The 14914-nt window shown below is 42.5% G+C and overlaps 1 protein-coding gene across 1 annotated transcript; it reads right to left on the bottom strand.

Moving 5' to 3' along the window:
- Nucleotides 1-11271: 11271 nt before the first annotated feature.
- LRAT (lecithin retinol acyltransferase) lies at nt 11272-14344 on the bottom strand. Its single transcript, XM_071555155.1, has 2 exons — nt 13784-14344; nt 11272-13305 (listed from the first exon to the last, which is right to left on the bottom strand). Exons 1-2 carry the CDS (start codon nt 14324-14326, stop codon nt 13153-13155), a joined length of 696 nt encoding a protein of 231 aa, XP_071411256.1. The 5' UTR covers nt 14327-14344; the 3' UTR covers nt 11272-13152.
- Nucleotides 14345-14914: the final 570 nt, after the last annotated feature.

Here is a 14914-nt window from a genome sequence, read left to right as displayed (position 1 = left end):
AGATTTACAGGCTCAAGTGCACTTGATAATAAGGCAGAGAAATTTTAACTTCAGGACATGCAAATTCATCTTTATTATGAATATGTTCCAGAGCTTTTAGCAATCTAGTTTTAAATATGTACTGCCACAGGATCGCCACAACATCATATTTGACATTTACCCATTCAAGTTTGCTTATTTTTCAAAGATAAATGCATGTTGTGCTTTTATTAATAGTAGCATGATACACTCACCATGTAATTTACAAATGGTGGTGTCTCAATTTAAAAGTTCTGAATGGCCAACATACCAAAGTTCTTGCCTTCAAGATTGCATTTCACCACCTTTTCATTGCAGGTGTCTGCTTCTCCGTGCACACACCCCACACATCTGAATCAGGCATGAAGCTTCTCACAGGAATTAATTTGGGGTATATTACATCAAATTAAGTTTGTGACATTTTGACTGCAGCTGTGTGTCCCTGTTACCTTGGAGACTGCTCACTGCCTAGCAGAAAACTCCACATGTCTCAGTTGTTATTGCTGGTGGGAAATACTGAAAGAATGCAGGCAACCTCTTATGTTAAAAACAAAACAAAACAAAAAACCAACAAAAACAAAACACCCAAACCCTCAGCTCATCAGCATTTTCTTTGTATTCTGTGTAAGTGATATCTCTACTGAATATGTTACCATGTATAGCCATTTATAGAGTATAAATGAGTCTGCTTCATGGTCTCAAGGAAAACACTGATTTGCAATCAGGTTTTTCACTTTATGGCATGAATAAAAGAGAATATCAAAATAATCAAAAAGTATTCAATATTCGTTATCTCTTCTTAAGCATCAAAGGCAGACAGAGGAACTAAAGACTCATTTGTTTTTCTTGCTGACCTCTGCCTTTCTAGAAGAAATTAATGATCCTTTTCTTTCTCTGCTCCCCATGTGGTAATTTGGCATCAGAGTTCTCAGTACACCCTTGCCCACAGGTGCTGCTGCTTTTCTTCTCTGACAGTCTAACTGCTCAATATAATTAGGTTTTACTAAGGACAACTGTTTCTAACCTGTATTTTTCTTGGGTTTTTCTGTGACGCGTAATAAAGTCTGAGGTGAATACTTTGTTGGGTTTTTTCTAGTAAGACAAGATTTAGAGGGGAATGCAATTTTTTTAATTAAATCAAGCAGTATATCAGATAATTTCATGTCCTCAGAAGAGATTTGATACACCTGGAAGCTTTAATTCACTTATTTTTAATGAACTTTTACTAAAGGATAGGAAAGAAGACTGGACCCAAAACAATGTTTTGCTATTTATCACAGTGTTTAGTTTTTTATTGTTTTATTGAATCAGTAGTTTAGCTTATAGCTGTTTAATTTTCAAACCTGATAAACAGAAACTCATTTTAGGATTATTTTACAGCATAATTTACCAAAAAGCGTTTGGCACCAGGTCTGGTTAGAAAATTACTGTAAACTGAAAATAATATACTGTTTGACCTAAAACTTTCTATAGTTCTTATTAATGCTGAGTTAGTTTCCTCACTAATATCTAGTTGAAACTCTCACAAATCTAAAGAATAAGGAATGCCAAGATTATGGCACATATTCCTTTGGCTAGATTTGAAAATGTGAAAGAGGTCTTTTTCTTACACATTTTATTTTATAGCACCGCACCAGACAGAGCTTTTCCTTCTAAGCTATTTTAGGTAGCTGTAACACAGAAATCCTTGATGTTTAACTTCTGTTTTATTGGAATGCTAGCAAGCCCCAGCATATATATTCCTGAAGTGGGCTATTACTACAGTTGTAATATACTTTAACAGAAGCATTAGCTTTTTTTTGTCAGTGTAAATTTCAGTATGGCCTGGAGCAGGAAAGGGGGTATGTAGTATTTCTGTGCACTCTGACAGGCTTGATATGTAGGTAGTAGAAATACTTTAAAAGGAAGCAGACATTCTTTGAAGTTTAGACAAAGGTCTCTGTAGAAAAGCTAGACATAATATGATTGTAAATCTAATTATAGTAAGCTGTCTGGAAGGACTTCATTTCAGTCAATAAGTCTATTTTATTTTGGGTTTCATTTTATCAAGTATTGCAATGCTTGTTTGTTAGGAGGTCCTACCCTCCTAGTGCCTAAAGGGTCTTTTTTCTTCAAAGCTGCAGTTTGCTCTCATTCAGCTTTCTGCCTTAAAAGAGTTGAAATCTTTTTTAATTATAAAATTACATGATCTGATATTTCTAGAAAAAGTAACACTACCAGAGGTGAATGTCAAGAAACAGAAGTGAGAAAAGGACAGGAAGGAGGGAAGGGCCAAGGAAGATGGAGAATCCTGTCCTACAGCACTGTGGTCTTTTGATGCTCCACCATTACAGAATGCTTTCCAGTCCACTGTAGGCAGATGTTTTAAATGCTTTCTGAAACAGAGGCATGTCCTTCTCACCTCTGTACAGCAGGATTTAGAGGATTGGTGAGAAAATGGTTACTGCCCCAACAACCTTGGAACCAGAGTTCTCTTTACAGAAGGATGTGGAGCATAAAGAGCTGCAAAGCAGCCTTCCTTCATCACACCACAGGTGTCTCAGTCCTCACTGGAAGGGTTGGAAAAATGAGAGACAGTCTCTGTGCAGTCACTGCTCAGTTTTTTGTTTCTCTGCAAATATTACCTAAAAATACTTGAATTTATGATCTTTTCCATGAAAGTCTTAGAGCATGTCTCAGCACTGGAACCAAGGAGACATCAGATGTCACACTGTATAGTCTTTGGTCATACCTGATCTGACCTAGATATTAAGTGGAAGTTTATCAGAGAGGATAAATACTTTTGTACCACATTAGCTTTTGAATATTTAATAATTCTGGAATTAAATTACGTTGTGTGCAACAGTGGAGAACAAGAGTTCATTTTACTTTTTCTAGATTTAAATACTTAAAATACCTTTTGAGAAGTTTGAAAAGTGGAGAGAGTCTACTCCTTCTTTAGGTTGCTCATATTTGGCTTTGAATTCCTGCTTATTTTGAGAATCCCAAAAGGCATCGATGTATCAGGCTTACATCCTCTTAATTTGTAATTCAGCTGCTGAAAGCTGCTAACTAACTTTTAAGTCACAAAACTCTGGACTGTCAATGCCAATTATAGTTAAACAACTTACAAGGCTTCAATGTAATTTTCTTTACATATTTTCCTGAGGCTTTATAGTGATTTGCTTGGACACACAATTAAGAAAGTCTGAAGCAATGTTACCTGTGGGTTTGTGTGTATATACTCCCATATTTTTATATATTTGCATCTTATACACACATAGAATCCTGTGATGTCTCTGAGGTTTCTTACAGTGTTCATTGCTACAGCTAACAGAATGGTTTTAAAATGCTTTTCTGTGTCGAGCTATTGTCTTTCTTGGAAAGTCGAGTGACACAACAAAAACTGCAATGAAAAACTAAACTACATTGTGGGCAACTATACACACACACATATACATATATATTTGTGCAAAATCAGTGTTATGCATCTTAGCTGTTCCTTCCTAATTTCTCCTTAGATGTTACAACAGTGACAGTAGGAATTCAAAATCAACATTTCTGAATCTACTGAACAGTTACGTGACTTGGTAACCATCTGACTTACTCATTCTTTAAATGCGAGTTCCATAGTTACCTTCTCAATTTGCTGGAGACGGTTCATTTTCCTGACTGTAAGAGAACCACTAGGTGGGAGTATCTTACAAGACGCTTGGTCAGCCTTGGCAGTTGTTATTTTGAAGGACTTCTGCTCCTCTCTTTCCCCGGCAGCCGGGAGATGCTGCAACTTTTCACACCATGAGGAGCTGGTGATCGATTTGGGATTTTTGACTCTCGTCTCCACACTGGATGCTGGGGAGACGCTGTCCACCTCACTGCACCTCCAGTCCAGGATGACGTGAACTGGGGCAAGCAAAGGCAAGAGCTTACTAGAATCATAGAATATCCTGAGTTGGAAGGGGCTCCCAAAGATCATTGAAGTCCAGCTCCTGCCCTTGCACAGGACAGTCCCAAGAATCACACCATGTGCCTGAGAGCATCATCCAAATGCTTCTTGAACTCTGTCAGGCTTGGTGCTGTGACCACTGCCCTGGGGGAGCCTGTTCCAGTGCCCAGCCACCCTCTGGGTGAAGAACATTTTCATAACATCCAGCCTAAACCTCCCCTGATGCAACTTCATGCCGCTCCCTCAGATCGTGTCACTTGTCACTCACGTAAGAGATCAGTGCCCACTTCTCTGCTTCTTGTCCTGAGGCAGTTGTAGACTGCACTGAGGTCTTCTGCCAGTCTCCTTTCCTCCAGGCTGAACTAACTGACCTCAGCCACTTCTCATACAACTTCTCCTCTAGACCCCTCACCATCTTCCTGGCCCTTTTTTGGACACTTTCTAATAATACTAGAAGTGTCACCCTTCCGAAAGCGTATCTGTTACCCAAACAAGGAGCACAAGGACTCTGCATAAGCTAGTTACATAGAAAGCCCCAAGGATCCAGGCTAAAATAGATTCAGAGGACTACCTTGCTAGCATAAAAGCTAATAATTAATTACTAGTAATAGTAATATTCAACTCAAAAGTGATAGAGAAGTTTTCAAAGCAAGACATTTCTTTTTTTGAGGCAATAGAGTCTCATATTCATCCTAAACTGAGGCATCAATAGAAGGCGTTTTAGCACAGATGAGTAAACTCTAAAGTAAAACTGACAACACTGGATGTATTCAACTCTAACGAAGTTCCAAGATGATATTGTTGGACTGAGAACTGTAATGTGTAATAAATTTCTGAGGTCAGTCATGGTACTAGAAAGATGGTGCCAAATGAGTCGCTTTCTAAAGACCAGAGTACAAATTTGTGGAAAATGCAAAAATTCTGACTTGCACATTAGGAGTATCTGAGCCATAAGACTGTAAGTGAAAAAAAAGAAATGCAGATGATTTTTCATAGATCCCTGTAGGACAAGAAGGGAAGGGACAGCTAATTGAAGGAAACTGATTTAAAATAAAGTGCTTTTTCACATGTCATGATTTATCTTGCCATAGAGCCTTTCCATGGTCAGACAGATAAGCTAAAAAAGGAGTAAAAAAGTTCGCATAGGGTAAAAATATTAAACAAGATTAAATGAATGCAAGCTTTAAAGCTGGAATTTTGTGAATTGTTTCTTATGTAAACTTTCGAGAACATATCAAGACTCCTTCCGTACCCCTACCCTGTCCACAAGTACCCTGCCATTGTTGTTCTTTGGTGGAGAATGATAGGGGGCTAAACTGACCTTCGGATATTGCCAAGTTTATTCCTGATTTTCTGTGGTGGTGAAAAATTTGGTCCTTGTCTATGAGCTCAAGGTGCTCAAAGGTAGTAAAGTTATTGGCAGTGCCTGGTTGTCTTGCTGCAGCTCCAGACTGAGTCCAGTTTTCCTCAAGATTAATGGGAGTAGTTTTGTTCACAGAAAAAGATCTCACAAGGCAGCTAAAGGGTGCAGTACCAGCAAGAAGGTGGTAGAAACAAAGGTGGCAACGCAGGAGCAAGGACCTGCAGGCAGCTGCTGGAATAGATTTGAAAAACGGGGAAAAAAGGGGGGGAGGGGGGGAAGTGCTGCAGTTTTATGACCTGTAGAATACTTCAAATCATAATTCTTTGTGAAGTTCAGTCATCAGGGGCTTCACTTCTGATCATCATTATTAAATTTTCACAGGTAAAAAAATTTGGGGAAGTCAGGGAATTGGTGGGAATACTTCATACTTAATCTTGCTCTCTATTAAGACAGTAACAAAGCTCCTTTTGATTTTAGCTGGGAGAAACATAACCCATTGATGCTGTTGTAATAAAGAAGCCTGGAGTACTACTTACTCAATGACAGATCTAACAGGACAACTTTTAACTATGCAGTCCTAATAAAGTGAATTTTTTTAAAGTAACTTCTCTTACTATTTTTTTAATTAGGATCAAATAGTTTTTGTATAGACATCTTGCTCACTTCCCATGTTCCCTGCCTGCTCAGTTATACAGTAAGGTTACAATTAATGTCATAAATCCACTGTCTTTCCCATAAGAACAGACTGTTGTTGCAAGCACAAATTTGTATTTAATTGCAGGATTGAGTACTATCTATTAGAGAACTTATAATGCAAACATTCTCCAAAATGCAAAATGCAAACTAGAAAGTTACTGAGGGAAAGTAACTTCTGTAACCGGTTTGGGTAGATATTTTAAGTTTGCTTGTAAAAATCTCTTTGCAAGTCATAAAAGCCTCATTATAATTTTGAAACATGTTTCTTGACTGTGCATCAGCTCTACTGCCTGGGCAACTCTCAATGCTTTAATAGTATTAGTTACTGGAACTGCTCAAAGACATCAGAAATAGAAACGCTCCGTTACTCACTGGAATTTCAGTTCATCGGCCAAGCAGAACTGCTGCTTTCTCCAGGCAAGTTTTTGAAAAGACATTATTCCCAGCCCAACGCCCTGTCTGTCAATAGATGATCAAGCTGTCATTCTAAAAATAGTTACTTGTACAATGGTGTGGTTCTTTCTTACACACAACGTGACCAAACCTACTTGCTGTCAGAAACTGGGAGTAATAACTAAAAGAATACAATAAGCTGTCTACCATGCAGTCATATGTGCTAAATGGCCAATGTACTGGATGAAGGAATGTTTTTACCTATTTGTCAAGGCCTTGTCCTAGCTTATTACACATTTGGATTTCCAGAGGAGCTGAGGTTTCTGTACATCCTGAGCTTGATGAAAAGCCGAGGAATAGGATGTGATAACATGACTGTGGATATCACAGCCTGTATCTTCACGTATACTTCAGGAATTGCAACCTGACATATTTGCCAGTCTGAGGTGATTTTCAGCCCTAAATGAGACCTTCAGGCTCCTCTTCCAAAGTTTGGGAAGAGATAGATACTGTGGAACCGACTCCTGAGATACCATCAGAGCTGGAACCTGTGTAAAGTCACCCATGAATAAAATGAGGCTTGGGATGGAATTTAAACAGTCTGGAGTGTATCTGCATGATTCAGATCTCTTGCTTCAGGTGAGTTGGCACGACTGCAATATTGGACAAGGTCATGAGGTATTTTCTGTTCAGACAGAGCTGGGATAGCAGGATGCTGAACCAAACAGCCGCCTTCCCCTAGGGCTAAATACACTGTTACACTTTTCGCAGCTATTGTTTCTGGTTCTGGAGTCAACTAAGTCATCCTTGGCTCTGGGCTACTTACATAGTGCATTACTAGCTCATTTAGACACTAAATGAAGTGCATGAAAGCAGGTGCCTCCCTTCTCCTGAACATTCACGTGGAGCTATCTACAATGCAGTCTGCACAGAAATGGCAGAAGTTACTCTGTTTAATATATAATTTTGCCAGTAAAGAGTGCAGGAGAGCCCTCCTCCTCTTCACATCCACATTTCTTCACTTTTGACTAAAGTAATTACTTTTTACCTACTGTGTAGCAGTAACTCCCTGCTGTACAGTAACTCCCTGTTTCTGTGCAGTACTACATGAAACATGCCTGTACTTTCTGCAAAACTGCAAGAAACATGGGTGCAAATATGAATTAAGTCTCAGACTATGCAGAAGCAGAAGATAAGGTGGCTTGGCAAGTTGAGAAGAATGTAACTCTTTATTTGCATGTATTCTTAATCATATAATATAGTATGCCTCCTTAACCTCACAGAAAACTCTGGTTTCACAGGCAGAGAAGATGCCTTCTGGGGAGGAACCAGGCACTTCATTTATTTGGTATGTCCATGCAAGAAACCCACAACCTTATGCAAATATTAACCAAGTCTTGGAGCTGGCCAGAAATCACAGAGATGATTAGTGCCCTGGTAATAGAAAAGGGAAAGAGTTAAAAAGGAGACACTGTAGGCAATAGTTCGAGAGGTACAGCAGGTATCAGCTTTGTAATAATGAAAACAACAGTGCAGCAAAGCAGCAGACCTTTGATCTAACCTGATAGTCTCTCCCTTATTTCTACCTTAAAGTTTTCCAAATGACTGCTGTTTGTGTTGTGTCAAAGTCATAAATGTCCTAATCTTGGCAGTTCCTGACTGAATCTGAGCATCTGGTTCCCATTCAGAACCTCTCTGGGACCCACAGACCATAAGAAGTGACACCCTTCTTTGGAGGGAGCAAATATGTGGACCCCAAACAAAGCCTGTCCTAACACAGAGTAACCAGAGAGCAATTTTCTCCTTCTGACAGAAAGTCACAGGTGTTGCCTGATAAAAAAAAAATTCAATAATCACTGTCCTACTCATGAGATTAAAAGGTGAAGGGTAGCCACCTCATAAAGGGTAGCCTTGTCCAAAGTCTAATAAATTCGTACAGGATGAACTGAGAATGTCCTAGGAACTGGTCTCCCAAATTCCCAGAAATGCTCTGTCACAGTTTTGCACTCTATAAAATGGTACTGCTGATTCCATTCAAAGTGCTGCTCAATCAGAAAGGGGCTCAAGCTTCTGGGTAACAAATGAGGACATCTACCTTAAAATTCTGGCCAGGTTAATCAGCTAAACAAGGCCACAGAATAGATTTGCACATTTGTATGTGGCCATCCATGTTTGCCAGAAAAACTGCTAGAAAACCTACCCTGTAGCAGCGAGGTAGTTTAGCTATACAGATAAGCCACAGGGTACCACCACATGGTCAAAAGATGGACCACAGCCAATTTTATTTACTAGGTTAGATTACAGCCTGTGGCATTGAGGGCACAGTTTTCAGTTTATGAGAAGACAAGTCAATCATTTTATATCTGTGGTAATGTGCAACCCCATCTCAAGTCTCCTGAACTCCAGCTGGGGACAGGAGAGCAAACACATCACTGTGCCCTGCATATCCAACTCAGTAGCATTTGAGTTTTCAGGCACACACCTCTGCATTCACTGATGGTTGTCCACCACACCTAATATGCCCTGCCCTTGCAAGTAAAATAAACCTCCCACACTTCCACTGCTCCATTCAGACCAAGGACCTACTTGTAGGTGTGCAGTTGTAGGGGACTGTGCAGCTGATTTGCTCCAAATTGCATAATCACAGAGCAGCCACCAACTGTTTTGCAGTTCAGATACACTATACCGAAGAGGCAACTACTGAAACAAAGACACAGGCTAAACAAAGTTCCCTTAAAAATGGGGAGAGTTACACAACATTTTACAGAAAGTTTTCTACCTGGTGAGACATAGAAACAGTAAACCTAAATCCCCAGTTTTGTGATAGACAGAACAGTGGAACTGCAATCAATGTAATTCTGATTTAAGCCACCTAAATATCTCCCCACTTGTCCCCCTTCTCCCACAATCTCTGCACACACATCACCATACCCTATATGTTCTCTTTACTTCAGAAGTGAAGGTACATCACAAAACACATAAGAATAAATTTTTTTAAGAAATCATGCCAAAAATAGCCTTCAAATACTTTTAATGATCTATTCCTACAGCAGAGATTGTTTATTCTACTAGCAAAATGCTCTGAAAGATTTCTGTAAGGCTGACAGAAGACTGCCATGGACTACAGCAGAGAGCCTCAAAACTATTTACCTTTTTTATCTGCAACTCCCATCAGGAATCCTGTTCATGACAGTTAAGTACTCAGATGAATCAGGTCCGAAGCTGTTACAAAGCATAATAAGCAAATGGCTCCTAGAGTAACCCGAGAACTTTTTTTAATATCAGTGGATAAAGGAGATGCCAACTGTCTAACACAGTTCTGTATCATTCAGTGGTGTGTGACGCTTTATTTAATGTAAGAACATGCAATAAATAATACGGCACCATATCATTTCTAGAGATCACAGTTCTAATGTTTCTTGTTGCTGCAGTTTGCTTTCTAAAACCTGTCTGGATGATGTCAAGTCACACACCAGTTTAATTCCCTCTTCCCCACCCCCTCAGACTTTAGCAAGTATTGCTATGATTTTGTTTTCATTAAAAGCCTCAATGGTATTTATATGTAGCATTTTCCTTCAGCACAGGAGGACACAAAAGTGAAATCAAGCAGCAGATGACTGTTCACCACAAAATATGTAATCATGCATGTTCCAAGTGAAAATAAATGCAATCAAAAACAGAAAGTGCACTGTTCTAATGCCTTCACTTAGCAACTTACCTTTTTTTTCTTTTAAAAACAGGTTTTGTAAAAACATTTTGAGCCTTGTGAATGCTCACTTTATTTTTGTTTTCTTTGGAAAGCCTGAAGTGAGACATCTATCCTTTAAACTGGATGTCTTCACTACTTGCCTTTCCCAGTGGCACACGGGTGATGGTTATACTGCTCCATTACGTATTCTGGTTTAACCACACAGCTTGTCAAAACAGACTCACCACTAAAATGAGCTGCAGCTCTAGATTTACACTCCCCATCACCATCACTTACAGTTACTGATGAACAATTTCACGTCTAATCACACACATTTCCCCAACAGCTGAACTACTCCACAGTTTCCTGTTTTTCTTATTATACATAACTCCTTCATTTCAGTTGCATCACAGTTGAGCTCAAGTCTGAAATGCAATGCTCCAGCTAGGGCAAGTGCTTATTTTTACTCAAGTAATTACAGAATAAAGTTGATACTGACATTTACCAAAATATTTCAGAGCACGAACACCACCCACTGAGCTGGACATGAGAATTCATGCCTGCTAGTCATGTTTTTCCCCTTAGAATATAACTGATTCGACTCATGCCTGACTTTAGCAAAACTTCGAGGTCTTTGCTGGAATTCTAGTTGGTAGGAAAAATGCCTAAACGTGCAGCTGATTTTCTGTTCCTATGCCCATATTATTACTTGTCTTTGATGAAAGGATACAGCAAGACATACTAGACCATTTAAAAGCATTTCATAAGTTTAAAACGTTACATGTTGAAGGAAAGTTCTCTATTAATACAGCTGGAAACGTGCTTTCATGTCACTCATAGACACCTAAGAAAATCCCAGTTTAGTCAGTCTGGATGGTTCTTGCCCAACAGCATTGGCAGTGGAGGAGCACTGGTGCTTTGATACTGAAATTGAGAGCACGAACTCTGCCTTCCAACAGTCCCACTTGTGGTTTGGTTTGGTTTCTGGTCATGACCCCGTTGTTTATTGTCTATGTGAATTGTAAGAATTACTGGAATTTTTACAAATCCCAGTTAAATAAAGGGCAAAAGAAAAGCCCACCTGTAATCAGACACCATGTAACTGCATGTTAATGGCCTGTTCAGTGCCCTACTGGGATATCTTAAGAGTAATGCTGTAGCACTACATTAAATTTCAAGAGGCTAATAGACTTTTTAACTGAATAAAATCTATTTATAGAATTACAGTAATGACTACAGTTCATACCTTATGCACAGCAAGTAAAAAACACACTGGAGTTTATGTAAATATTACTAACACACACACGATGAAAAAGTAGTTCATGTTAATTAAAAAAATCTTAATTTCAAAAGTTTACCAGAAACAGTTACACTGAGCATTGTAATCTTTGAAAGCAGAACAGAAGTTGTTTACAAGGATCCAGCAGTCATTGATATCCAGCTGCTTGGAGCTGGGCTGCAGTTTGAACACATACTGAAAGCTGGGCTGAAATCCCCTCTCAGTTGATGGCAGCAACAGTCATGCTGCCATTTCCTTCAAGCTGGAATTTCACCCCCATCTTTACATTCTTCGTCGGTTAGAGTGGAGCATCCAGAAGACAATGATTAGAGTAGCCAAGTAGACTCACAGTTCAAAAATCCAATCTTCAAGCAGCACAGTTAAAATGAGTCTCTCTAAAAATTTGGGAAGTGGCCATTTCAGTAACAGAGCTGATTGACAGGACACTGCACACCACTAATAGAAACACGTAAATCTGAAGTTTGGTCCTTGCTGAAGACACCAACACATTGGCCTTTGACTAGAACGGCAGGCAAGCACCATGTGGGAACAAGTAAGTGCATGTATGCACATAAGGCATTCCAGCAGCCAGACAATTTCTCTGCATACATAAAAGACCTTTCTAGGAAATAAAAACAGCAAAGGGTTTTAGCACTTAACAGCTGGCTACATGAACTTGATTTCAAGTCCAACTTTACACATTCTTCATAAACTGAAAGGCCACAACATTGAAGATGAAACATTTTCAGCACTAAGTGCTGACTTGCAAGTGAATACTCATAAGAAATGAGTATAGAAAGACACATTGTCTTTTACAAAGAGCCATCTTGTTTTAAGACCATACACAAAATCACAATACAGCCACCACAGAAACTGCTCCAATGATCCCTCACAATTTATGGCACCCACACAGGTTGCATTGCTGAGGGAAGGTAGAAATTAAATTGGTGTCTGACGTCCTCCTCCCTGCCACATTCCCTGGAACACTGGAAATGTCCAACATCTGTACATCACTAGCTGTCATAAAGCAAGTTACTTTCTTTCTGTATCTCTTAAATCCCTCTATCACCATTTTCATTATCCATACTAGCCAGTAATAGTGACAAGGAAATTGATGAGGAATTGCCATCTTTTCTTACCACTAACCCAATTAAAAGTTGTTCAATCCAGTAGCATGCAGTTACACAATTAATACAAATGACAGATTTGTGAACATTTCCCAGAAGGGAAATTACTTTAGGCAGTCTGGCCAGATGTGCTCCTGCAGCACCCAGCTAGGAGTTGCTTTTTCTTCTTTGCTATCAAAGAGTCAATTTACTTACTTGCATCTCCACTAAAGAGTATTTTAGGAACAGAGGCAGTAATTTTTGAATGTATACTGTATCTGTAAAAGGAAGAGGTAAGCAGTTTGTTTCCATCACTTAATGGAACTCCATCATCCACTTTTGTTAATAGTTACGGCAGCCAGGTATGCAGCTAAGAAACTGAAGAACAGGAAGGATGTTGTCAGAATCACTTCTGGCTGAAGACAAGGAGCAGAACTGCATCGCAACCCTACTTTTTAATGATTTAAAGGTGTGTTAAAATATACCAAGATTTTCAGGAAATCTGTTACTTGGCTTACACAGTAAGCTATGTCTTGTGCACTGTGTTCTAGACAAAATTGTATCTTAAAATGGTGCACAAGGTTAGGAAACTTTACATGACACTGATGAGTAATCTGTGCTTTCATAAATACAGTAGTGTTCATCCTATATACAGACGCTGGCTGCAAGCCTCCATGAAGGCTGTTAGCCAGCCATCCACAGAAAGAAGGGAATAAAGATCGTGGGGAGTGTGGTGGAGGGCGCCAAACCTAGGCAGACTATTGATGCTAGTCCCACAAGCACTGAAGCAAGCACGCTTCTCTGGTCCCGAATAATCATCTTCAGAGTCTCACAGAACTAGGAAAGAAAAAAAGAAAGAAGAAAAGGTCAAAAGATGAGAGTTAAAGAGGAAACCTTTGTCTGGAGAGCTGACGATGCCACTCTCTCGGGACAGAGCAGCAGTGGCTGTCCCAGCTCTCACCCGCGCCCTCCGCAGCCGAGCACGGGAGGAAGAGTCGGGCTGGCACCGCATCACCCCCATCAGCCCCGGTACTGCCTGCGGCTCCGGCTCGAACCAGTAACTTCAGAGCATTTTAGAAGAGTAGCAAGTGCCTTACGAATTTAGCTTCGCCTTCCTCGCCACTGGAAGGCGGCGGGGCCAGGCTCGGCGCCGTCCCGAACCGCTCCGCGCCGGCGGCACAGCCCTCACGGGCACAGCGGCGTCAGCTCCGGCCGGGCCAACTCCGGCACCCCCGCCCCGGGGCCGCGGCTGACCCAGTTTCGGGGAGCGGAGCGCCGGGAAGGGCAGCGCCGCCCCCGCCTCTCCCTGCCGTACCTTGTCGGTCTGCAAGCTGACCGGGGCTCCGTATCGGCAGTAGGTGACGAAGTGCTCGCAGTTGTTCCAGAGCAGGCTGTAGGCCGTGGCGCCCACCAGCTTCTCCGCCCGGCGGGCCGCCTCCTCGCTGCCCAGCACCTGGTCCTCGAAGAGCCGGTCCATGTGGTTGACCAGGATGCTGCCACCGTAGGCGAAATCCTCCACCGTGTCCACGCGGACGCTGGCCGTCCTGGCGATGACGCCCAGGATGAGCCTCTTGTTGGTCACCACCTGCTGGATCTGCCGGCGGTCGCCGGTGAGGGCGGGCAGGATGTCGGGCATCAAGTGAGCCACGCGGTTCTCACCCAGGTAGATGCCGAAGTGGATGAAGAGGGTGCGGGGCACCTCCAGGAGGTCGCCCCGCTTGAAGCAGCTGGTGTCGTAGTAGCCGGGGGCCGGCGGCGTCGTCTCCCCGCCGGAGCCCGCGAGCAAGGGCCGAACATGGACGAGAAGCATCAGTTTCTCCAGCAGCAGCGAGGCCGCCTGCGGCACCGGGTTCTTCATGGTCGGCGGGGGAAGACCTCCGTGCCTTCGAGCAGCCTGAGGCGCCCGGCTCCGCTTTTCTAGGCACCCGGCGGGGCGGGGCGGGCACCCGGGCCGGCCTACCCGGCCAGCGCCTCCCCCCGCCCGGACACCGGTCGGCCTTTAATGGGGGAGCCCACCCGGCGCTCCCGGCCTGGCCGCGGCGGGGCCGCGACCCGCGGGGGTGCCCGGTGCCCACAGCCCGCACCCAGGGCCCGGGAGCGCCTGCAGCGCCCGCCCCGCCTACCCCGGCGCTGCCCAGGTGGAAGTGCAAGGAAAAGTGCGTGCAAAGCCCTTCGTCCGCCCTAGGGAGAACAGGGAACAGAGCGCCCGGCTCGGAGCCGCAGTCGCTTCGTTCACTTTCCCCCGCCGCTGGGACCCGAGAGGGTGCGGGCGCTGCCAGGCCCGGAGCAGGGGCTGGCTCGGGGCTCACGGGGCAGGGGAGAGGGGAGCAGAGCGTCTTTCTTCCCCGAAAGAAAACAGGTCTCCGCGTGAGAGCGGGAAGTCACATTTATGAATTAACTTGCCCCAAAGGTCCCGCCAGCTAAGAGAGAGTGAATCGGCGGAGCG

This window comes from Pithys albifrons, chromosome 5, assembly GCF_047495875.1.
Source record: "Pithys albifrons albifrons isolate INPA30051 chromosome 5, PitAlb_v1, whole genome shotgun sequence".
Lineage (NCBI taxonomy): Eukaryota > Metazoa > Chordata > Aves > Passeriformes > Thamnophilidae > Pithys > Pithys albifrons.
The sequence above is the reverse complement of the archived record's forward strand: the minus strand, read 5'-3'. Positions and strand labels throughout refer to the sequence as shown.

Excerpts from the sequence above, each read along its gene's own strand:
- LRAT (XM_071555155.1), bottom strand. The coding sequence starts at position 14,326 with ATGAAGAACCCGGTGCCGCAGGCGGCCTCGCTGCTGCTGGAGAAACTG. Across the intron at positions 13,306-13,783 it reads TCAGCTTGCAGACCGACAAG|TTCTGTGAGACTCTGAAGAT; the intron begins GTACGGCAGGGA and ends TTTCTTTCCTAG.